Source organism: Phyllostomus discolor, chromosome 14 (assembly GCF_004126475.2).
Source record: "Phyllostomus discolor isolate MPI-MPIP mPhyDis1 chromosome 14, mPhyDis1.pri.v3, whole genome shotgun sequence".
NCBI classification, from domain to species: domain Eukaryota; kingdom Metazoa; phylum Chordata; class Mammalia; order Chiroptera; family Phyllostomidae; genus Phyllostomus; species Phyllostomus discolor.
The window spans coordinates 29,276,720-29,300,746 of record NC_040916.2 but is presented as its reverse complement, the minus strand read 5'-3'; the positions used below and the strand labels follow the sequence as shown (position 1 = coordinate 29,300,746).

Below are 24,027 nucleotides of genomic sequence, written 5' to 3'. Positions count from 1 at the left end.
GCCCCACAATGGCATTGCCCGGTGTGACCCACAGAGCAGGGCGCCCCGCGCCGCCGACGGGGCCCAGCCGAGCGGGGGGGCCTGCCCGGGGCGCGTCCCGTCCACAGCCAGACTCAGACGGTTACTGGGCCCTCGCTTGTCTTGTGACACAGTGGCCCCAGATGCGCCTCAAACGCAGCTTCTGACAATCAGAGTCCCCTTCAGAAACACTGGTGGGGGTGAGGGTGGGGCGTCACATCCGCCTTCTGGGGTGAGCGAGTGTCAGTGAGAAACATGCACTGTGCTCATACACTGAGACCACATCACAATTTCGGCCAATGACGGAAGAGCCATCCCGAGAGCCACCGGCCGGCCGGCCGCACAGAAGTCCTGTGACCACGGAGAGAGAGACGCCATGATGGACTGGTGGGGGGGCGGGGGCAGGGAGCAGGCAGGTCTCGACCCACAGATGTGGCTGTTAAGAATTGGGAGGGATGTCTCGGCCACGGAGGTCCCCCCTCCTGGGTCCCGGGGAGCAAGGGGTCCCTGCCCCACACCTGGCTCCCCAGAGCGGGACTCGGATGCAGGGAAGGGGGTCCCCACAGCATCTGGCTGTGAAACCCAGCAAAGGCCGAGTCCCAGGGAAAAGGGCCGGCACACAAACTCATGTGGGCCCCGCACGGGCAGCGACAGCTGGGAAGAACTAAAATGACTCACTCCACGGGGAGGGCTGAGGGGACAGGGGTTGAGGGGACCATCTCCAAGGGCGGAAGGGCTGGTGGGCACCACTGACCCTTGGCTGAGATCTCTACCCAGGTGGCCCCGTGCAGGTGACACCAACTCTGTGCTGTCCGTTAACCTGGCTGCCACCTTGCTCCGCCCTGCTGATCCCCGAGACCTGACCCTGCCCCACATGTGTGCCCCACCCAAGCCACCAGCCTCAGCTGGGGCAGCAGACTCCCCGGAGGACGGCCAGCACCACACACGCAGCAGCAGCCCCAGCACGCGTGGCAGCCCCAAGTCCAGGCAGTGGTGGCCGACCCCAGGTCACTCTGCAGCCCCCAGCGAACAGCCCCAAGCCTGGTGCAACAGGCAGCTGGCCTCGGCCACGCCAGAGCCTCTCCCAAGACTCCAGCCCCGACACACCTGGTGGCTGGCCTCAGCCCACACCAGTCCCCACCCGCCCAGCCCCACAGCCGACACACCTGACAGATGGCTGAGGCCGACACCAGAGCCCTTCTAAGGCAGCTTCCGCTCCGTGGGGCCAGTCCCCAGACAGTGAGTCACCGGCTGCACTGGCGGCCCGGCCCGAGGGCAGGCCCCAGCCACCAGCCTGCCAGCAGCAACCAAAGCCCAGCTCGGCCGGGCCGGGGGCGGGGGCACAGGCAACCCACACCAGGGACACCTGGAGAACCTAGCTCAAATGTCTGGTGGGGGGGGGGCACCTTTTCCTCCAGGCCCACGGGACACCCCCTCTATCAGACCCCTCTCTCGGGACTCTGCGGAGCTCCCGGAAGCAAACGCAGGCAGCCCGGCAATGTGAGGTCTAAGACAGGTCCCGAAACGAACGACAGGGCAGCATGCCGGAAGGAGAACTAAACAAAACGGAGACCGGCGATCTACGGCGAGGGGGGGGGGGTAGGGGGGGCCGAGCCCCAAACCCTGGCTGCAGAGACGCTCGGCGAGCGCGGGGAGAGCAGACGGACTCTGAACACCGGCGGCGAAGAGACGGGAGATGTCACACGGAACCGGCCGGAAATGAAGAACGCGGCAGCTGAGAGGAGAAATGCACTAGAGGGCGGCGGCGGCAGCGGATGAGATGGCGCAGAGGGTCGGACCGGTGATCGAGAAGGCGAGGTCGAGGGAAACACCAGAAACAGCAAAAAGGAAAAGAAGAGAAACCTTTACAGAAGACGACAGTCGAAGGACCTTTGGGGAAACACCAAGCACAACGACACCCCCGTCACAGGGGCCCCAGAGGGAGAGCAGAGGCAGAGAGAAAGGGGTCAAGAGCCCGTTTGAAGAAACAGTGACCGAAACCTCGCTGAGCTGGCGAAGGAAACAGACACCCGAGTCCCGGACGCACGGAGAGTCCCACTAAACAAGATGAGCCCCGGGAGGCCCACACCAAGACGCGGCATAGCGAAAATGCCAAGGGTTAAAGACAAAGGGGGAGTCTCACAAGGAGCAAGAGAAAAGCAGTTAGTTACCTGCAAGGGCACCCCCAAAAGACTGTCCGCTGAACATGGATTCACAAATCAATAAATGTGATACACCACATAAATAAAGGATAAAAATCATATGATCGTATCAATGGATGCAGAAAGAGCCTGAGACAAAATCCAACACCCATCATGGTAAAAGCTCTCAGCAAAGTGGGGACAGAGGGGACATATCTCAACATAATAAAGGCCGTCTGTGACAAACGCACAGATACCGTCACACTCTGTGGGGAAACACTAAAAACCTTTCCCTTTAGGTCAGGAACCAGACCGGGGTGTCTGCTTTCACCACTTTTATCAAAACGGTATTAAAAGTCCTAGACACAACAATCGGACAAGAAAAATAAATAGAAGTCACCCAAGTTGGAAAGGAAGAAGTAAAACCGTCATTATTTTCAGACGACATGATACTACAAGACAGAACCCTAAGGATTCTACCCAGAAGCTGTCAACTGAAGTCAGCAAAGTTGCAGGAGACCAAAAGGTTGCATTCTGATACACCAATAACAAACTACGCAAAAGAGAAATGAAGAAAACACTCCTACTTACCATTGCATCCAAAAGAATAAAAATAATACCCAGGAATAAATTTAACCAAGGAGATAAACGATCTGTATTCAGAAAAGGCCTTTCTGGATTTAACTGCAGACCCGGATAAAAAGCACACACTGTGCTCAAGGGCCAGAGAAACGAACGTCGCGAGAGCTTCCCTATCGCCCAGAGCGACCTACAGAGTCAACGAAACCCCATCGAAATGCCGATGCCGTTTTTTCGCAGAACCAGAACAAACGATCCTAAAGTTTACGTGGAACGACAAAAGAGCCTGAATAGACACAGCAACACTGAGAAAGAAGGACAAGTGGGAAGTGTCACCTTATCTGACACCAGGCTGTACTTCCAGGCTGTGGGGGTCACAGCAGCCCGGTGCCGGCATGCAGACAGACACACGGGTCGACGGAACGGACCCGGGAGCCCAGAAGTGAACCCATGTACGCATGGCTAGTTCACGTCTGACAGAGCAGGCCGCAGGTACGAGGGTGCACAGGCAGGCTCTCGGACAAATGGTGCTGGGAAAACTGGACAGAACCACGCGAAACCGTGAATCCACGCCACGTTCCCATACCCCACACAAGAATAAACTCAAAGTGGACTAAAGACTTAAATAAAACTCCTAGAAGGAAACAGGGAATAAGCTTTTTGACACTGGTCTAGTAATTTTCTGTGTCTCCTCTGGCAAGGACAACACATCCAGAGTACACCAAGGGGACCCCATCAAATTAAAGAGCTTTCGCACCGCAAAAAAAACCGTCGACAAAACGAAACAGCAGCCTCCTGAATGGGAGGAGGCATTTGCCAATGACACACCCAGCATTTGTGAAGGACTCAATGTGCTCAACGCTGGGAAAAACAAGCACCAAACACAAGACATCCCACTCAAAAACGGGCCTGAGCAGACACTTCTCCAGAGAGGACAGACGTGTGGTTGGCTGAGACACACGAAAAGACACCCGACACCACTCATCACCAGAGATGCAAACTAAAACCACGGTGAGACTCCACCTCACACCCGCCCCATGGGTGCTGGAGAGGAAGCAGAGAAAGGGGACCCTGGTGCGCGGCTGGTGGGGATGCAGCCTGGGGCAGCCGCTGTGGAGAACAGCATGGAGCTATCTCGGAATATTAACAGTAGAGCTACCATGTGACCCAGCAGTTCCACCTCTGAGTGTTTACCTGAAGAAACCCAAAACTGACGCAGAAGAGCATGTGCGCCCCCGCGGCTCCTGCGGCGTCACTCACAGTGGCCCGGCGAGGGCGGCGACCCAGGCGTCCGTGGACAGGCGAGTGGGTGGAGAGGCCTCGGAACGTTTGCCCAGGGGACACTACCTTAAAACAGAATGGAACCTCGCCGTTTGCAACGGCCTGGATGAACCTGGAGGATGCTGTGCGAAGTGAAGTCAGTCAGACGGAGAAAGACAAATAACACGTGGTTTCACTTACACGTGGAACATAAAAACTCAAAGTAAAGGAACAAACAGAAACAAACTCAGAGACACAGAGGGCGAGCTGAGAGCTGCAGGACGGGGGGGCGGGGGGGGGATGCAGAGGGGAAAGGGTGAAGGAGCACCAGCCGCCCGCTGCGGAGACAGTCACCACGGGGCGAGAGGTCCCGCAGAGACAGTGCGGGGAGTGAGGCTGCCACTCCGCGTGGCACACGGGTGGGCACGGACTCGCCGGGGAACCACGCCGTGAGGCGCCCGCCTGAAACTACACCTGAAACTACACAAGGTCGTGTGTCAACTCTAACTGAAAAGTAAAGTTTTAGAAAGAAGGCATCGCGTAGAAATACAGCACACGAGATGAATAGATGAACACCGCTTTAAAATCGGTCACGACGCCATCGCTTTAGAAACAATCGATTCGTTTCTGACTGCCAGTGACCGCCCGCTGTTTGGGAGAGAGCCGAACTGCGTCGGGAGCAGAACCTGGGGTGCGGCGACGGACACGGGCGTGCGACGTGACCCCCCCAGCCCCTGGCCTCCGGTTGCGACACAGAGAAGGTCCGGGCGCTGACTGAGTTGCAGTGACGACAAAGTCCGTTCTGGAAGGAGAGCTGGCGGCTCCCACACGGGCACGTGTCTCGGGGGAGTGGCCCCACCCGACAGGACCGGCTCTGGGGGGCCGAGGCGGACTGCACCTACTTGCAGCTGCCAAGGCAGAGGACGAGGGTGCGGGCCCTGTCCCCACGAGCGCCTGCCCTGTCTGCTGTTTGTCAGGCCTCGGGGACCGTTTCCAGGACCTGCTCTGGGGACCCCGCGGGCGCTGCTGCTGCTGAAGACTGAAGTGGCCGTCCGTGCTCATGTCGGGAGGGCGGAGCTGGGCCCGGCTGCCTCCTGCCCACCTCTCCCGGAGGCCCCGGGCGGCCTGCCGGTGCTGCCGGTCCCGCAGGCAGCCACAGGTCCCCGTCCTCCCTTAGGACGACGGGTAGCCGTCCCCTTCTCATCGGACTGGAATGGGGCTGCCACTCGACACAAAACAGGTTCTGATTTGTTCAAAACTTTGAAAAGGAGGAGCCGCCCCTGCCCCTCCCCCAAACACCTGCCCAGGCGGGGCATCTCAGCCCTCGGACGGGGTCCGGGCGGGGCTCTGGTGGGAAGCCACGTCTCCAGGACATCCACTGACGTGGACAACGGCGCCTGGTCCTTCCAACCGGCTCACCGGCATCTGGCGAAGGGCCCGCCTTGGTTTGCGACCAGGCTGGTCCGGTGGCAGTTCTGGTTGCGATGGTCACAGAGTCTAGGAGGTGCGCCTGCCGAGTGACAGCGTGCTGCGCCCACTTCCGGGCCGGGAGGGCTGGGACGCCCTGCTGGGTGGGGTGGGGGTGGGTGCTGCGGGGGGAGGGGGAGAGGCACATTCCGAAGATCTCTGCTGAGGCTGCTCACGGAGGGCGAGTGAGGGGTGTGCCCTGGAGCGAGTGTGTGTGAGTGGTGTGCCTTTTCACCGACGCACGTGAACACGCTGTTAAAAGGTTTCCCGTCCCGGTAAGCACAGAGGCGGCAGCGCACTGTTCCGGCGGCAGCGTTGGTTGGGAGGCAGCCGGACTGGCGGGACCACGTGGTGGAGGGAGGGCAGGTCTGCGGGCCCTGGCTGTGTTCCGTGAGCGGCCCGCAGACGGAGGGGGCCCTACCTCCCAAGGGGCCGCAGTCCGTCCCTTCCTCGCCCTGCTGCGGCCTCCCGCCGTGTAACCTGTCGATCCGCTTCACAAAACCTGGGAAAGGAGAGAGCGAACGAGCCCGGGTCAGGGCCCACCCAGCTGGCAGCCATCTACCTGGCCACATCATTTGGGGAATTCAACCCTGAAAAAGTGCCCCTGTTGGGTTACAATATCGCTGTGTGTGTGTGTGTGTGAGGTGTGTGTGAGGGAGGGTAGGTTCCCAGGTGGATTGTAAATCAGGGAAAAAGGCCGGGCCGGCTTCCCACCGCCAAGTACGAGTAAGCGCAAGGGCTGTCGTGGCTTTGTGGTCTCCGTGGGGCGGGGGGGGAGGACACGTTGTCATGAAACCACGGACGTGCCCCTTGAACCTCAGCGCCCGGCTGGGCGGCACGGTGCCCTGCACGCTCCTCTTCCAAGGGGCCACGGGGCTGCGGCAGCCAGGTTCTGTGGCGAGAGAATGGAGAGAAGTAGCGGAACGGCCCTGGCCCCAGGCGACAGGAAGAGACGGGCGACACTTCGTCAGCTGTCCAAGTGTCCCCGTCTGCACAGGACCGGGCAAGTGACAGCTGTGCTGCAGGCGCTGCCGGGGACAGCTGCCTGCTATTTCTGGAGAGGGGCAGCGCGGGCTGTGCACACCCGGGGTGCAGCCTTCCCCGGGGGGTGCGCCCGACGGGCAAAGGGCCCGATGGCAGGCCTGTGTGCCCGGGCACAGATGGGGGGAGAGCCCGAGGCACTGCGGGCCCCCGACAGACGGCAGGAAGGCCTCACACGTGGGCTGCAGCATGGCTCTGGGAAAAGGGCCCCGTTCCACCCCCAGGACACCCGAGGGCCAGACCACTGGCAGACTCGGGCTGCTCTGGGGGCCAGCCCCCTGGGTCCGTGCTGACAGGGAGATGCCCACAAGGGAGGCAGCTCGGCCCCGCAGAACAGGGCCCAGGTCTCGCTCTGAGGACGGGCGGGCCCGGTGCGGGAAGGAGGGCTGCAGAGCGAGGCCCCGGGCCCGCCTGAGGCTGGCTCCCTGGCGGAGACCCCAGGTCTTGGGCACCGTGAGCGCGCAGCCCGCCCGGGAAGGGGCCGCGCACACTTACCAGGAGCTCCCGGTCCATGAAGTGGGGCTTTTCCGGGGGAGCCGTCGTTGGTTTCCAGGTCCACGGCGACGCACAGGAGGAGCGGGTCCAGCAGGGCCGTGAACACAGACAGGACGCCGCGCGCCCCGAGGGAGGCGAGGAGGGCGGCCAGGGGGCAGGGGCGCCACCCCCAGCTGCAGCGCAGGGCGGTAGTTGAAGGCCATCAGCCCCCCGAGGACAGTGAAGCTCGCCACCAGCACCTGTGACGGCGGGAGGGCACGGCGCGTGAGCAGGCTGTCACCGGGGGGGCCACCATGTCACTCTCAGTGAGGGGGTGTGTGTGTGTGGGCCCGCTGCCGGGGATGCTCGCTGGAACACGGGGGACCCCGAAGGGGCAGGAGGAGAACGTGCGCAGCGGGGAGACCCGGCTGCCTTGCGGGGCGGGGGGGGAGGGTCTGTGGGCCCCGCTCCCCCCTGCCGAGGGCCGCGCGCGCCTCAGGGACGGGCCGTTCTTCCCTGTGCTCCGCAGCAGGCCTCTCGCTCAACAACCTCCCTGTGAACGCCGTGTGCACGCGGCAGCGCAGCGGCCCACGGGCGGCTGTGCCGCGTGACCGACTGTCTGGCCCCGAGGACAGAGCAGAACGCCTTCCAGGCGGGTGGGGGGGGGGGTTCTGGGGGTGCCCCGGGCTTCGGCGACCGGCAGGCGATCATCCCACTTCCAGGAGCGGGACCCGGGCAGGACGGGCCGGGGAGCCTGGTCCTTCGACAGGCAGAACGCAGCCTGTCACCGTCTGCCCCGCCCTCAGAGACCCCCAGTGACGTGCCCACCTGGACGCTACTGGGTTCCCAAACCCCAAAGACCCCCTGGTTTTACACATGTGTTAGAAAGGTCTTAGCAGTTCTGTGCCCGTCGTGGGAAATACAGGGAAAATGGGTTGCCCCCCAACAGTAAAATGAAACCGAAGTCTGTCGTAAAGACGAAACCTCCTTCCCAAAAGTGCCTGGAGGCAGCGATTGGAAACCACGTCGCCCGCGCCCCTGCCCCGACAGCGCCAACAGTGTCGCCTGCTGAACCACGACCGGCTCGAGGCCCGGTCAGCTCACACTCCCGGAGCCACGGCCACAGGGCGCTGCCCAGGCCCAGCTGAGCCTGGGCACGGGTGCACAGTGCATGCACACCTGTCAGCCCCAGCACGCTGGGACCAGCTGCTGATGACAGCTTGCTGTGACAGCGATGCACGGGGACAGCCAAACGCCGTAGAAGCATGGCACGCTGAGTTGGGAGCCAAGCGTCCCCACGTGCGGCGCCGGCTGGGCCACAACTGGAGACCAGGACCTCGCCCACTCGGGCCTGCAGGCCAGGCGGGTCCTGGAGCGGGAGGCTGGAGGACGGGAGGACGCCCGGCCGGCAAATGTGTGGCTGGGCAGCAAGGGCGGCCCGTCTGTGGCCAGGAATCGGGAGGGCAGACAAGAGGAAGTGGGACCAGCCTGGCGGCGGGGGCGCAGTCCCATGGAGAGGGGCCCAGAGGGGGCACGGCATAATAAAGAACCTTCCACGGGGGGCCGCGAGGTAGGGCCAGGGCACCCGAGTCGCTGGCACGCCAGCCCCTCCTCCCCGAAGCCCGCAAAGGGCGCCTGTCGGGTGAGTTCACAGCCAGGGAGACCGGGCGTCGAGTCCGCGAGCCCAGCCTCGGGCTGGCCCCTCGCCCACAAGCCCCTCCAGCGCACGGGGTCACGGGCGGTCCCTCGAGGAGAACGCCTCCGGGACAGCAGGACGGTGGCCCTGGCCCCCACTGGAGGTCTGCGTGGGGACCGGACGCCTCTCCACCCAGCAGACGGCCTGGCAGTTCCCACGCTGTTCCATCTGTTTCATGACGCCCCCCCCACGAAGGGCCGTTTTCGGGGGCTGGTGGCATCTGCATCGCACACGTGAACAGGCGGGGCTCTCGGAAGGATGGCGAGGACGGGTGGGAGGACGGGTGGGAGGACGGGCCTCAGAGTGGGGCTCCTACGCCCTCGGGGTCCTACACACGTCTCCCGCCAGAATCCTCCCGGGGCCGAGGACACAACCAGGACGCAGGGCGTCCCGCCGAGACTCGCGTGTGAGAAACACCCGTCCCCGTTCCAAGCCCCGTGGCATGACCTCATTTTTGGATCCCACCCGCCTGAAGCTGTTGTTATTTTAGGGAAGACGCCTCACCTTTCCTAGAAAGACGACGAAGTCTCCAAAGCAGCTGACAGCTGCGAGGTGACGCGCCCTCTGGGACCGGAGCCCACAGGCGTCTCCGGCCGACGTGCAGAGATCCGTCCCGTCGATGGCGGCGGCGGCGTACGCGCGCTGAAACGAGAGGCCGCCGTGAAACGGGGGAGCCCTGCAGCTCCCGCCTTCAGGACAACGTGGTGTCGACACGGAATGTTTGCAGGAGAATCCACGAGTCAGTCCATCTTAAAGTCTGACACTCGCGGACATTCTCAGAGAGCCGCAGCACACGGAAAAGGTGGGTGCGTGCTCGGGGCCGGTCTGGAGGACCGAGTGTCCCACTACAAACATGTGGAACAGGGGGTAAAGAATATGTCTTTCTTGCTTTCTTTTCTTTTTGTTTTTAATGTCATTTTTCAAAGCACAGTGGGGTCTGGGGGCCAGACAGGAAGTTCCTGAGCTGCGGACAGAGCAGACCCCAGTGGTGGGTGAGCCCGAAGGCCCCCGGGGCACCCTGGAGGGGCTTGGGTCCCTGGCACCCACCCAGGACGGACACTCGACTCACACCCAGCAGCCGGCCCAGGGCAGCGGTGGGGCAGCGCGCCAGCTGCCCGGGCCCACGGACCCCACCACGGTCTGCGGGGGCGAAGAGAGCCGAGCCCCCACCCCACCCCAAGGACGCGGGAGGCCTGTCATCCAGGGTGGTCCCCTCCCCTGCCCTCACCGAGCGTGGCCTTGCTGCCCACAACCAGGGAACAGCGGCAGCTCTGCCCACAGCCAGGAGGGGCACGCCCAGAACCAGCGGGGCTCGCTCTCCAGACCGCCCTGGTCCCCAGCACACGCCGGCCTCTCCCTCGGCTCTGTCGCCAGCCCCCAGCTCCACCCCCCAACTGAGGCTCTCAGGGGCCTTCCGGACCCACCCTGGGGTGCCAGTTCCCGGGACATCCTGTCCCAGGCCGGAGCCGGTAATCCATTCCTTCCACACCACTCTCCACAGCAGTAAATGGATTTCGCTCCTTGGCTACGAGGATTAAAGGATAAAGTGGCACTTTCCCTGCCCGTGTGGACTCCCAGGTCCCGGCCCAGACCACGGATCTTCCACTACCGTGTGGCGCCCAGGAAAAGGACGCTCGACGGCTCTGATGGGAAGTCACGCACGAGTCCTGCCCCGAGGACGGCAGACACACCCAGAGCTCCTGTCTGGACGGACACTGGGGTCGGGGGGCACACGGGGGCGGGGCCCGGACCCAGCGTCCCCGCAGCTCCGGGGCAGCTCGCCGACACCTCTTCTGAGGGGAGCTGCGCGCCCGCCAGGCTGCCAGGGGTGGGCGGCACGCACGTGGCCCCCGAGCACCTGCCCTGCTGGGCTGACAGGACGGGGGACGGGACGGGGGACCCGCCAGGGCACCTGCAGACCCGGACGCGGGAGGGGCCGGGGCCCGGAGCAGCAGCTGACGTGCTGCTGCTGCTGCTGTGAAAGTCACGCAGGAGATCCTGAGCGCTGACCCCTTTCAGATTTAACTGTGCTGACTTGTGTTCAGAGAGGGAACGGAAGGAGGGAGAGCGGGAGAGAAACGTCGATGTGAGAGAGGGGAGCGTCCACGGGCTGCCTCTCACGGGGCCCAACTGGGGGCCGAACTGGAAACCCGGGCACGTGCCCTGATGAGGAACCGAACCCGCGACCTTCCAGTGTGCGCATGGCACCCAGCCCACGAGCCGCACCGGCCGTCAGGGCCGAGAGCTGGCCTGCAAGCACAGACAGAGCAGGAGAGGCCGTGCTACGTGCCGGCCCTTCCTTTGGGACACAACTCACTGGGCAGGTCTTCTGTCCTGGAGCCGAACCAGGAGACCCAACGCAGGCGAGAAAGGAGGACCCCCGACCCGACCACGGCAGCACCTGTGGGTCCCCTCCTCACCCCCGGCCAGGAGGCAGGACCCCCTGGTGCCGAGTGCCCAGTTCCCAGACTCACGGACCGCCCCCGGGGTCTGTCCCAGAGGCCGGGGCGGGCGGCCCTGCGGGGCTGTCGGGACACGTCAGCACTGACCCACGAGTCGGCAGGAATGGGACAGCGACAGGGGCCAGAGCGCAGGCAGGGGCACGGGGCGGGGGAGTGCAGAGAAGTGTCACTTCTCAGAAGTGACATGACACGTAGCTGGTCCCCAAGGCTGCTGTCCTGCGCAGGAAATGGGTGGGGGCAGGGCAGAGGCGGCAGCAGGAGGCAGGGAGGTCAGGCTCCGGCGGCAGTGCCCCCTGCACAGCTGAGACTGCGGTGCAGCCTGAGCCGGACACAGCCCTGCACACGTCACGGCCTCGGGGACCGGCAGGCCCTGCACACTGCCACCCCTGTGTCTCCCCAGCAAACACGGGCCTGGGAGGAGGAGCACGGCCTCGGGCCTCACACTCCCGCGGGGCCCAGCAGGCCCCCGGCAGGCAGGGCGGTTCCAGAGCTCACCGGCCACAGCTGCCCAAACCCAGTCCGACGGCGGGCGGGCGAGGACAGACCCGGCCCCTGCGGGGTGGGGACCGGGCGTGGGGCGGGGGCGGGGGCGGGCCCGGGCTGAGACCGGCTGGGAAGGCAGGGACACAGCGGTGCCGGTCCGGGTCTGTTTGCTGTTTTCGCATTTACGGACGTTTTGCTTTTTAGAATCGTGGCTTTACTTTCCTCACGCTCGTTGTTTTAAAAACCGAGCACCACAGGAAGAGCCCAAGCGGACGGACAGCGGGGCAGTCACCGGGGCCTGGGCCTCGGGAGCCACTGGCACGCCTGGGCCTCGGCAGCAGCCGCAGCCCGGGGCGGGGCGGGGGCGGGGCAGCGAGCGTGTTCTCACCACGCGGCCCCGCTCTGCGTGGAGCTCCAAACCGGAGGGCACACGGCCGTCCGACTTCGACGACAGGAAGAAAACCAAGAGGTTCCTAAGACGCGGCAGGAACCAGCAGGCCCGCCCACCCCAGGGGCGGCGGTAATGGCACTAGGTGAGCGGGAAGGGAGGGCCACGGTTGGTCCCCGATGTGCTGGGCCCGTGAGAGCAGGCGTTGGTGTCCTTGGGGACTGTGCACCCCGGAGGGTGGCGGGGGCAATGCCCAGCACGTGGCGGCCCCCCTCCCCCCGGGAGGGTTTCCATGCTGGCCTGGGCCCTCCCCCGAGGGAGGTGACCACTGGTCACAGATGCCCCCCGCCTCCCGGAGAGGGCGGAGGCGCTCCCGTCAGGAGGGACTTCAGGGTCCGGGCTGAGACAGCGGCGGCTGCTCGCTGGGCCCGGCCCCAGGAGGCGGCGTGGGGGCGAGGGCCCACAGGGAGGAGGGTCCGGGCCTCACCCCGCTGCTGCGTTCCGGCCCCCAAGACAAGCCCGTGGCAGGTGGCGGCGGGACCTCGGGGACGCGGCGGGTCCCCTCCCGACAGCCTGGGGCCTCTGGCGAACAGGTGCCTCCATTCCTTTCTATCTAAAGCCCGCGGCCGCCTCGCGGTGCAGCAGCTGGGCCGTGGGGACCAGCCCCGCGTATAAATGGGCCGCGATGCAGACGGTCCCGGCGACACACACGTGCGCTTCTTCCTCAGACACACGCGTGTGGAGGCGTCTCCCCGGCTCTGCCGTCAGCTGGCTGGCCCAGAATAGCCCCGAAGCAGCTGGGGGAGGGGGTCTGGGGCGAGGGGGGCGAGGAGGGCAGGGAATGGAACCACTGCTGCCCCTCAGAGGTGGACGGAATGATGCCCCACGACGAGGTCGCCTCCTACGGCCTGGCTGTCACTGTGAGAACCGTGCCCTCCTCCCACCGGCCCCGCACCTCCATGCCTGAGCCGCAGAAACCGCACATGGAGTCGTGGCTCTGCCCCTGGGGGGCGCAGGTGGCCTTGGGGGCCCAGGGAGGGGGGGGGGCGCTGGAGACGTGCCAGCTGGCTCGGGATGAACCGGAGCCCGGCACGGAAAAGTCGCCAAGCGCCTCTGCCCTTGATGCGCCGCGAGGAGGGCGGGGAGGCCCCGGGCTGTTGGAGCCGGCCTGCCACAAAGGCCAGCGGACAGAGACGGGCATTGTGCGCGGTGAAGCCGGGCGCTGCCAGCAGGGGCTGTGAGGTGGGGAGGGCTGTGTGCATTGTTCGAGGAGCGGTCAGTCTTCCCGGGCGCTGGACGTGGCCAGATGCCTGGGGCCCTTCTGACCAGGCTAGTTGTGAGCCGGGAAGCCGGGAAGCCGAGGCGTTTCCGATCAAATGCCAGGAGCAGCAGCCTCTGCTTCGACCTGCACCTCACATCCAGATGCTGTCGGGTCCCCAGGGCTGCGTTCAGGTCCGCCCACACCCTCTCGTCCTGCCCCCGAGCCCCTGGCCACTCCCGCATGCTCGCCCGCCGCAGGACCACAGCCCCCAGCGGAACGGGGACGAGGGCACCAGAGACCATGAGCTGACCTCACCAGGCCCTCGCCCCTGTTTATCCACCGCAGCAGTGCCGGGGTGTCACTGTCAGGGGACACGGGGGGATGTGCCCCCCGGCCCACTCACAGTCTCAGTCCACGTGCCAAGACCCTGGGGGCTTGACGTCAGAGCGAGCCAAAACCAAAACCTCGCTGATCTCCGCGGCCCCAGGGTAAGTCCTCGCCGTGGGTAAGAAGCACAGTGAGGGGAAATGGCCCTGTCACGTGGCACGTGACGGGGAAACACACAGCTCACCGCTTCTCCCTTCTGCCCACGTCCCACACAAGGTGCATCGCCGCTGCCGGGCAGCAGGGCGGCGCCCACGCGCCCTGGTCTCCACAAGAAGCGTCAGAAACCCGCACCAGGGACTTGGGGTCATTGAGGTGGACCCCTCACACTGCGGAAACTCTGCAAGGTGGGAGGGTTCACCCCAGTTTCTGGAAGCAGGCACAGGCCACACCCCATGAGGAGACACGCCACCTGGGCCTGCCCCGGCTGGCCCCTGCCCCCACTCCAACGGCTTCGGGAGAGCAAAGGGCTGGAGAGGAACGGGGTGCTCAGTGTGATGGAAAAACATAAAACACAGTGAACTCAACAACGGCCAGATGACCGACAGATGCAAAATGCTGGGGAGACGAGACAACTGCACTCGAGCGGCACAGCCGACCCGAGGGGCACCCACCAGCGGCCAAGTGGCCTCCCCAGGTGCAAGCCCACGGCGCCGCAGGGTTGCCAGGCAATGCCACGGCAGCCAGCGGTCCTCACACAGTCTCGAGCCCACGTCCTCGGAAACCAAGCAACACGCCAGTCAGGGCTCCTCAGTAACACGTCTCAGGCAGGTGCCACTGACACGCTCTGTGCTCACGGGCCACGGGCCACGGGCCTTGGCCAGGGTGGGGATGCAGGAAGGCCCCGGGAGTGCCCACCACTCTCTGGAGGCCCCAGGAAGCGCCCTGGACCCACCAGCGTGTCCTCAGGGGACGGGAGGCACTTGTGTGAGGCCGCCACGCGTGAGCACGGAAGAAGCGGGCCAAGGCAGCCGTTCCTGCATGTGGGCCAGCTCCCAGGGGCCCCCAGGCCTCGGTCTGCCAGGCTCCTGGAAACGAGGGGCAGGAAGGGGTGCCGCTGGGTCCCTGCCTGCAGATCCCCAGAGCAGCCCGCCTGCGCCCCCAAGAGGCTCTGACGCTGACCTGCCTGCGGGGGGCGCAGCCCACCCCTCAAACCTCCCCAGGACCCGCAGTGTCCCCGCGGTGTCCCCGAGACGCTCCTGTCCCTCCTCTGCAAAACCCGCCTCTCACGTGCCTGCTGCACCCTGGCACCCCACCTCTGAGGACCCCGGCTGGGACAGGGGACACCCTGGGCGGTGGGCACGGGCTCGGGTCCCAAAGGCACCCAGACAGGATTCGGGGCCCTGCCACGCCTCTCCTGGCCACGTGCCCTCTCGAAGCCTGAGCGTGCTCGTCTCTGGACAGACGTGAGCCCCGAGGGCTGTGCCGAATTCTCACAAAGGCTGTCCAGCAGCGCACGGGCTCAGCATTCCACCGGCGTCCAAGGAAGCTCCGAGCCCAGGGTGGCGGCGGCAGCTGCTGCTGCTGCTGCCAGCTGGTCGCCTGCAGGACACTCAGTGCCCAGGTCTGCCGGGCCCGGCGTCTCCTACGACACCTTCCCCAACTGCCAAGTCCAAGTGCCTCCTTGCTCACCCGCCTGCTCGCCTCTGCCGACCTTCCGCAGCCCTCGCTCCGGCACTCACACACGCACCCCCCGGGCTGTCACCCCTCCACAGTCACCTCGCAGTCTCACGCCCCGCCTCAGACTGTCCCCCACCCCAGACAGGCTCAGCAGCTCCTCCAAGGCCTGGCTTGGCTCTGTGCTCACCGTGTCACCACAGTCCCTGCCCCCATCAGGCCTGAGTTCAGATGTCTGACTATAGCGTAAGTGAATACATAGGTGTGCGAGGCGTACACACAGTTTTGTGCAGACGCACACGTATCTGATATCTGTGAGGCAGACAGACCAGTAATGAGAAGCGATGAGGGGCCGCACGCCCATCGCCCTCCGTGAGTGAGCCACTGCCTGGCCTCAGCCTGGGCGTCCACACAACGCAGCCGGGGTCCCCCCGCCGCCCCCCGGGACCAGGGAGCACAGGCGGGGCGTTCGAGCGGCGACGCTGAAACACAACCAGCTCCCTGGCGCTGCGTCAGGGGGAGTGTCTGGGTTCTGGGGGTGGCGGGCGGCCCCGCCCTCTGCCCACAGCCCCGCCCTCTGCCCGCACCGCCCAGCTGCTCTGCACGGAACCCGGGGAACGGCAGGAGCCTCGGCTCTCTCCCGCCTGGTCTCCAGGGACACCTTCCCCGAGTGACTCGCTCCAGCACCCCGAAACGCTGCGAAGGCCACGTTCCCCGCCTCGCTTTCGGCCCCCTTTCTCTCGTCCACTGCCGAGTGAGGTCAGCCTAGTGCTGACCACCATCCCGCCGCACGACTTGTCTGTACCAGTCAACGTCTCTATGTCCGCTTCCAGCGGCTGATTCGGACCAGACGTGACCTCTCCCCACCGACATCCTCATCAGCTCTTCCCCTTTCTTCCCCCTCTCCCTCCTCTGCTTTCTCAGTCTCTCGGATCCCGGGCCTCCCTGCCAGGCCCACGTCAGCTGCAGGAGCCACCCCAAGCTTTAAAGATGCTCCGGCAGCTGGTTTGGGTTGCGGACCCTGATAGGGAATACCCCTGCCAAGGAGGACTCCTTGTGGGTAACTGGGCCCCCATCCATAGCCGGAGCCTAGCAGCCGTGGTCTGCAGAGGCCTGGCAGGCGGGACGCCTCGCAGGGGAGAGCCTCAGGCTGAGCCGCCAGCCTCCTGCACACAAGGTGCTCAGGGGGGCGGAGCCCAGCCGCAGCAGGGAGTTCCTGGAATCCTATTTCAACCAATGGGCTGAGACCTGCTCCAACCAATCAGAGCCGCACAGATGTTTCCTCATTTGCCTCTTTACTTACCCGGGTGGTCTCATCTGCCAATCAGGAGGCCGAAATCTGACCAATCGGGGCAGTACAACTTGAACCAATCACACTGTGTAAATTTGGATCCTTCATTTGCATAAAGAGGGCCCAATCCTGGTCCTTGGACCGGGGTGGGAAAAAGCCCCGGAACCCGGACAATGACAGCACGAGACTTTCCCAGGAATGTCGCTAGCTTGAAAGGAAGAGGCAGTGAGATGCACACAAACCCGGGGGCAACTCTTCCCGCTTCAGAGGCGCTCCAGTGCCTGCGGAAGACCCCCGAAGTGAGCTCAGGCGACGGGCCGCAGCCCTCGGGCCCGGGCGTCCGCAGCCTGTCCCCTCTCCTCCCGAGAAGAGCACCCATTGCTCTCCTCGCCTGGAGCGCAGCGTTAGCGGCCAGGACCCCTGGTCGGGGCTGCGGGCTCCGGCCCACATCTGGCAGACCGCCCGCCCGCCCGCCGTCCCCTGGCCAGGGCGGAGAGGAATGTTCACATGTTAAGTGGTTGGGAAAAAAACCGTCCTAAGATTTCTCGACACGTGAAAATTACATGGACTTCGAACGTCAGCACCTGTCAATCACGTGCTCCTGAAGCACAAGCGGGCCCATCCACGGCCGCTTTCGGTGGCCGCTCCCGCGACCCCGGCAGAGGTGCGCAGTGTGCCAAGACGGTGCGGCCCACAGCCTACGATTCTGACACAGCCTGGCCGCTTCCAGACAGAGGTTGCCACGGCTGACCTAAGAGACAGAGCCCCACGCCCCCGCCCCCGCCGCGCCGGTCCCTCCGTGTGTCGCGTGGGGCAGACGTACCTGGCTGAGAGGGCGCAGGCATCTGTCCAGACGGCGGAGGCAGCCGGAGCAGCACCCGAACACACACCTGGACCGGGCACTCCGCGGCTGGGGCTGGGGCAGAGCCACAGGGGCAGAGTCAGGAACAGGCCGGGGAGGAGGGCGCGTGGCAGGTTCTGCAAGGCGCCCCGTTTCTACCCAGTGATCACACACCTGGGGCCGCACCGCAGCCGTGCTCACGCAGTGCAGGCGAAATGCTCACGCGGCGCGGGCAAAACTCTGACGCTGCACGCGGGCTCGGGCGTATTCCCGTCACTGTGACTACCCGCCACCCCAGTTTCTCTCCTGGGCTTGCCCATTGCTGCTGCTGTCAACCTCAGTTGTTGACCCCAAAGGAAGCGGAGTGGGTTGGTTGGTCCATATCTACTATTGGACGTAAAAACTAGGCTCTCGGGGTCCATTAAAAAAACAAAACAACAAACAAACCCTCCCTTCCTTTGTCCCCCCTTGGGTGTCTTCAATCATAAACTTCGCTTTCTCAAACCGGCTTGTCGTCATGACAAGTTCGCATGCCAAAGGCGATAAAACAAAGGACACTCTGTAGATATTAGTTACGTGCTCACGTTGAAAAGAGAGAGTCAAGCTTATGTTTTTTGGAAAGGACTCCGATGATGAGATTTTCAGGGCTGGATTTCAAGGGATAAACTAGTCCTTTGAAGTGTAACTTGGACGGGCGTATAGCCCGAGAGTGATTTAAAGGAGCCCTTGGGGACGAGGGGACTGTCTGCACCCTGCCCACGGCCCGGAGCTTGAGAAGAACATGCCGGTAAACAACCCTGGGGGAGTCCTCTCTGGGAAACCGGGCATCGCTCGGCCTTATATGGACATTTTCTCGTCCCGACGCTGATTCCGCTGCAAGAAACTTGACTGGGACGCTCGCAGGCTGGGCTGGGGTTGGGAGAGAGCCGTCTGCCGTGCGAAGGCCCGTGTGACACGGTCCAGCTGCAGGCGCACTGCCGGCTGCCGGGCTGCTGCGCAAGCCCGCTGCTTTCTCCCTGAGAAGGGACACATGTCTCCAGCAGTGACATCACTGGAAGGGATTCTGACCCCTTGGTCCGTGTGGGATGGGGGGGTGGCGGTGGGGGCGGGGATGATCAACATCCTTTCAGACCAACCCGCCGACTTCTCTTCCGGGTTTATGGAAGGCGGTGTGCCCACAGCGTAAGGTGCTGGGGTGGGGGGGGGGGGGGGGGAGGACGGCAAGTCCCCTGCTGCTCCTTAATTTAGGATTATCTTGCATGCACACTCGCACACACACACACACAGACCTCCCTGGGATGTGCCTTTTCAGCGTGTGCACTGTTTGGAGCCCAAGGCAGTCGAGCCCCTGCAGGCTCACGAGAAGCTGTTCCCTCTCCCTCCAGAGAATTTAAATCCGGGGCCCTGCCCCTTGCGAGAGTGACCACCGGAAACATTTCTGACTCACCGACAGGGCAGGACAAGCTGCTGATTACCGAACATCTGTTCTCCTTCTTGGCCTGCAACAGCTCCCCGCCCTCCTCAGCTGCAGGTGCCTCGGCTCCCCCTCAGCTCAGAGAGCTCTGTGTCCCTCAGCTGCCCGCTCCGCCTCTGAACTGGCCCCTGTGCCTGGGGTTCTCACACGCACGTGACTGAATTTAGTCATTTTCTCAGGCTGCTGTGGCTCAGCAGATTGCACGCAGGCCTGCGAACCCAAGGGCCGCCTGTTCGATTCCCAGTCAGGGCACAGGCCTGTGTTGCAGGCCAGGCCCCCAGTAGGGGGCATACAAGAGGCAACCACACGTTAATGTTTCTCTCCCTTTCTTTCTCCTTCCCTTCCCCTCTCTCTAAAAACGAATAAAATCTTTTTTTAAAATTAGTCATTTTCTCTTGCTAATCTGTCTCATTTAATTATTGGATCAGCCAATAAAGTTTCTTCATCCATATAGATATGAATATAAAAATATGTGAATATATGATTGTGTATGAATATATACACACATGTGAAATATATGAGTATACATAGTCATATCTGTGAACACACACACACACACACACACACTCACGTATGTTCCATTCAAGAAGTCCTTCTCCAAGTTTCCTAAAATTGAAGGATGAATTTCAAAACGCAGGAGCCCGAGCAGCTAGATTTCACCCGGATGTGGAAATGCCACCTCAAGTCCCCAAAGTGTCTGCATTTTTTAGCCCTTGAAATTCAGCCCCGAAAGGGATACGTTTAGAGTAATTTATGCCTTGAAATTCAGCCCTGAAAGTTTCACTATAGATTTCCGAACAAGTTAAATTTAATTCTTTTTCAGTGTGGGCACGTAACTGGTACTTACAAAGCATCGTTTCCATAGAAACACGAGGAAACACTCTCCAAGGGGGTCTGGGCGGGGGAGCGGGCAGGGACACCTGGGCTGCGTGCATTTCGAGATAAGAAAGCTGGATAGCTTTATGTGAAATTCCATCAACTGTTCCTCCCTGACTCACTAATCTCAAATTTTGATTATGGACTTAAAAATATCAACAATTCAGATGTCTGCTTAAAAGAACAAACAAGAACAACTCTGAAGTGTAATACGGAATGCACATGTGAAACTTCTCCAGTTTGCCGAGGAGCCCACCAGGCCCCAGGGCGGAGTCGGGCTGGAGAAACTCCCCTGGCCGGTCCCGGGGCAGAGGCGGGGGCGGGGAGAGGGCGGCACCGGGGCAGCGGAGGAGCTGGGAACTGCCCCGCCCTCCTGCGTTTGCTGGCAGAGACGCCATGAGAACAGCTGTTTCCCTGGGGCTCCCGTTCCTGCTGGCATTCACAGCCCGCTGTGCGGAAATCAAAGCTGGGGGAGAAAACCCCAGCACAAAGGCCTACAGTTTCCTGTCCTCTGGGCTGAGATTTGGGTCACCCTGCGGGTTTCTCTCTCTCTCTCTCTCACACACACACACTCACCGGTAACTCCCCAAGGCACCCTCCAGGAAACACAAAAGGCAGGGGATGTTTTAGCACAAACAAAGATTGTCTTGTATTTTCCTCCTTTAAAAGAAAAGGCCTCTAATGCTCCAGGAAAACTGGTTTAAATCTCCTCTGACCAATCCCTCCCGTTTGTGCGGCATTTACTGGAGGAGGAGCCCATCTCACTGGGAAGGGCCCCCCCACCCCCACCCCACACCCTGCACCGCGTGGGTGGGTGGAGAGTCCAGCACAGGGAACCATAAACACTTCACAGGAGTGGATGGGGTGGGGGAGGGGTGCGGCCTTGGGGATGGCCGCCATCCTGGGTCACGTTCCTGCCGCAAACCCCGCAGTGTGGGGCGAGGGCTGCCTCACCTGGTCCTGCAGGGTGCCGGACAGGCACAGGACGGCGGCTCTGGGGACCTGCGCCAGGGGGATCAGAAGGGAGCCCTTCACGGCTGTCCCTGGGGGGTGGCAGAGCAGGGTGGCGACAGACGAGAGGACTGGGCGATCGGGGGGGGGGGGGGTCACTTTCATTTCTGGGAACAGAAGAGACAACACTGCTGGAAAGGGGACAGCATGTCCCTGTCCCATCAGCCACGGCACTGAGGACACACGGTGGTGCCACGCGCCCCGGCCACGGAGGGGAAACTCTTCCCTTCGGGCGGCACTGGGCTGCAAACCGAGGGCCCCGGTGGGCTGAAGTGAGCCAGGTTCCCTCTTGACAACACCGACCCCCCACCCCCACAAGCCTTTTAGGGTGCCTGCTGACTACTCTCATCTTCTTTTTCAGAAGCTTGCTTCTACAACAGTCTGGATCCCCATGGTGTAAACCCCCATGGAGAGGCTGCCTGCCCTGGCTGGGTCGTGACAATCACTCCCCGATCACGCGAGCAGGACGGGGCCTGGGAGGTGACCGTGAGGGGGCATGGGCCCCCTGGGCCCCCTGGGAGCTGGGACGGGAGCTCGCCTCGGGCTCAGCTGGAGGCCCCTGAAACCCAGATGACCCCTGCTGCACGAAGGTCGCGTCCTGTGACTCATTTGCGGGACTTGCCAGGACACAGCCCCGAGAATGCAGATCCTGGTTTCACAAGCAGGGACAGGAGTGGGAGCGAGAGACAGCTGGCCCTCCCTCCCGCCCCCAAACCTGGGGGTCAGACAGAGGGGAGCCCGGCCCAGGCACGCACCCTGACCCTGCAAGTGAGCCCCGCGGAGGCCGGTTCCGGAAAGCGAGGCCTTTCCCAGAAGCAGCCTCTCGGGTTCCAAGTGGGGCCTGGTCGCCTCCCAGCGGGCGGTGCACGGATGAGGGTCTGCAAGAACCTCCACTTGACAGAGGGAAGGAGCGAGGACGGGAGTGTTCCCAGAGCTGGCAGGGGCCCCGCTTGCTGTTGATCGATCGCCCAGGAGAGCGCGCAGAGCGTGCGGGAGGGCAGCGGCGGGCACCCGCGGCCCCGACAGGGCCCACACGTGTCCCCAGGAGGCGGCAGAACCCGGGGGGGGGGGGGGGGGGCGGGGAGCCACGCCCACGAGACCGCACTCTGATCCCATCATCTGGCAGAGCAGACAGGCCAGGAAACTCTGACACATCTCCTTTCCTCTGTTTTTTTTTTTTTTTTTTTTTTTTTTTTTTTTTTTTAAAGAAAGAACGTTTACTTTTCCATCGAGGAGGCCTGTGTGCCTTTGAAGGCCTTGTGGTGCCCGGGGGGGGGGACCTGCTTCCCATCCGGCGGGGACCCGGGCGGCTCACAGGCCCCTGGGTGCTGCTGACGCTGGGGCCAGGCGTGAGCCTTCCGGGGTTCACAAGGGACGGGGCGAACCACTGTCCCGACTGCCCGTGTCCATAACACGTCTCCACGGAGACTCCAGGGTCCCAGGAGCACGGTCGGCGCTCACCAGCTCCAGCCCAGGGCTGGCCTCGGGGATCTCAGGTGCCGGGCCATCCCAGCATGGGAGACACCACTGACAAACAGGGCCCTTCCGCCCTGGCAGGCTCAAGGCAATGGCTTGAGCACCAGACTGTGAACTGAAAGGTCGCCGGTTCAATTCCCAGCCAGGGCACATGCCTGGGTTGCAGGCCAGGTCCCCGGTTGTGGGCCTGGCGAGAGGCAACCTGTGTATCTCTCACACAATGATGTTTCTCTCCCGCCCTTCCCCTCTCTGAAAGTAAACAAATAAAGTCTTCCAAAAAAAAAAAAAAAAAAGAAGAAGAAAAGGAGGACCCTATAAACCCAGGCCGGCTCACACAGTCACTCAACGCCTGCCCTGAAAAGCAAGTGGGGTGCCTGGGAAGTCCCCACTTCCCCTTCTCAGACCCTCTCCCGCACCCCAGCAGCCCTCCCCCACTGGGTCTACCCCTGGGGCCGCCGCTCTGCGGCCCCGAAACCTGCAAGCCCGCCTCCAGGGAGGGGCCTGATTGTTCCCGGGGAGGCTCAACAGCACACGGGACGTGACCCTGAACTTGACTCTGCTCCCTTCTGACTGGCACCGTGGGCGGGCGGGAACTCCAGGCCGGAAACCCCTCTCTGGAGGGTCTGGGCAGCCTTGCCCCACAGGGGTCCCGGAGCCGAGCTGCAGCTGAATGTCACGTCCCACTCTGGGTCGGGGTCCTCGGCCTGCCGCCTGCTTCTCCTCCCATCTAGAAGCTTCCAGGATCCTGCCTGAGGTCAGGCCCTCCGGCTCCGAGAAACCCCTTGACCACGGCATCGCTCCTGGTTTCTCCGTTTCTGGGGCTCACGCTAGTCGGACGCCGGCTCCCCTTCATTCACGCCCTAACCTCTCCCTCTTTCCTTCCCGTTCTCCGTCCCTTGGGTGTTTTCTCTCCTCGCCTCACAGAAGAGCTCTCCTCGTTCTCCAGGGGGCGGAATCGGGCTCCCGGAGGTCGCCGAAGGACTGTTCCGCACGGACCAGGGCTGTTCCTCGGGGTGAGCTCAGCGAGACCTTCCTGTCAGCCCTCTCCCCTTCTAAGCAGAACGATCATCTCCCTGTTTGGCTTCCTTCTGGCTTTTCTTTCTTCATGCAAAGAGCTCAGGCCCTGGGCAGGTGGCTCAGTGGGTTGGAGCGTCGTCTTGTACACCAGAAGGTTGAGGGTTCGATTCCCGGTCTGGGCATATATACAGGAGGTAACTGATCTCTCTCTCTCTCTCTCTCTCCCTCCCTCCCCACACCTCCTCTCTCTCTCTCTAAAATCAATCAATGCATCCTCGGTGAGGACAGAAAAAAAAAAAGTAAAGAGCACGGAACTGTGGCAGATTTCGGGGACACCACTGCTTTTCACCACCAAATAAATGTCCAGACAGATTTCCAGCTTCCTCTAGCTCCTGCCAGTGCCACTGAAGGGGTCACACCAGAATCCCAGCATTCCTTTCGGGATGCACAACATGATGTGCGAGGACACCAGGACAGGAGCCACGGGCTGGACCTACCTGTTGAAGTAACAGGCCACCACCGCCCCTGCCACGGTCATCTGCTGGCACGCGAGGACGACCTCACTGGTCCAGACCAGGCCCCCAGGTGGTACCCCCACAGGCGCCGAAAGCCCACGAGCGGCGTGTACTCCACGTGGCCGTCCCCGGTGACCCGGGCCGCTCCTGAAGAGCAGAACACAAACATGCTTCACGCCGTGTCGTGCCAGAGACAGGAGGTGGTCCCACGGCCGCCCCTCCTCGCACCGGGCCTGTGGCGTTCCGTGGCACGCG

The 24,027-nt window shown here is 63.1% G+C and overlaps 1 protein-coding gene across 1 annotated transcript; it reads right to left on the bottom strand.

Annotated features, from left to right (window-relative positions):
* Positions 1-5,315: 5,315 nt before the first annotated feature.
* On the bottom strand, positions 5,316-24,027 carry SLC44A3 (solute carrier family 44 member 3). Its single transcript, XM_036015219.1, is given in 12 exon segments — positions 5,316-5,473; positions 5,887-5,967; positions 6,682-6,931; positions 7,002-7,037; positions 7,039-7,155; positions 7,157-7,240; positions 9,181-9,318; positions 17,386-17,472; positions 20,708-20,857; positions 20,859-20,871; positions 23,755-23,839; positions 23,842-24,027. Coding segments are annotated over 12 exon segments (1,299 nt in total). The 5' UTR covers positions 23,942-24,027.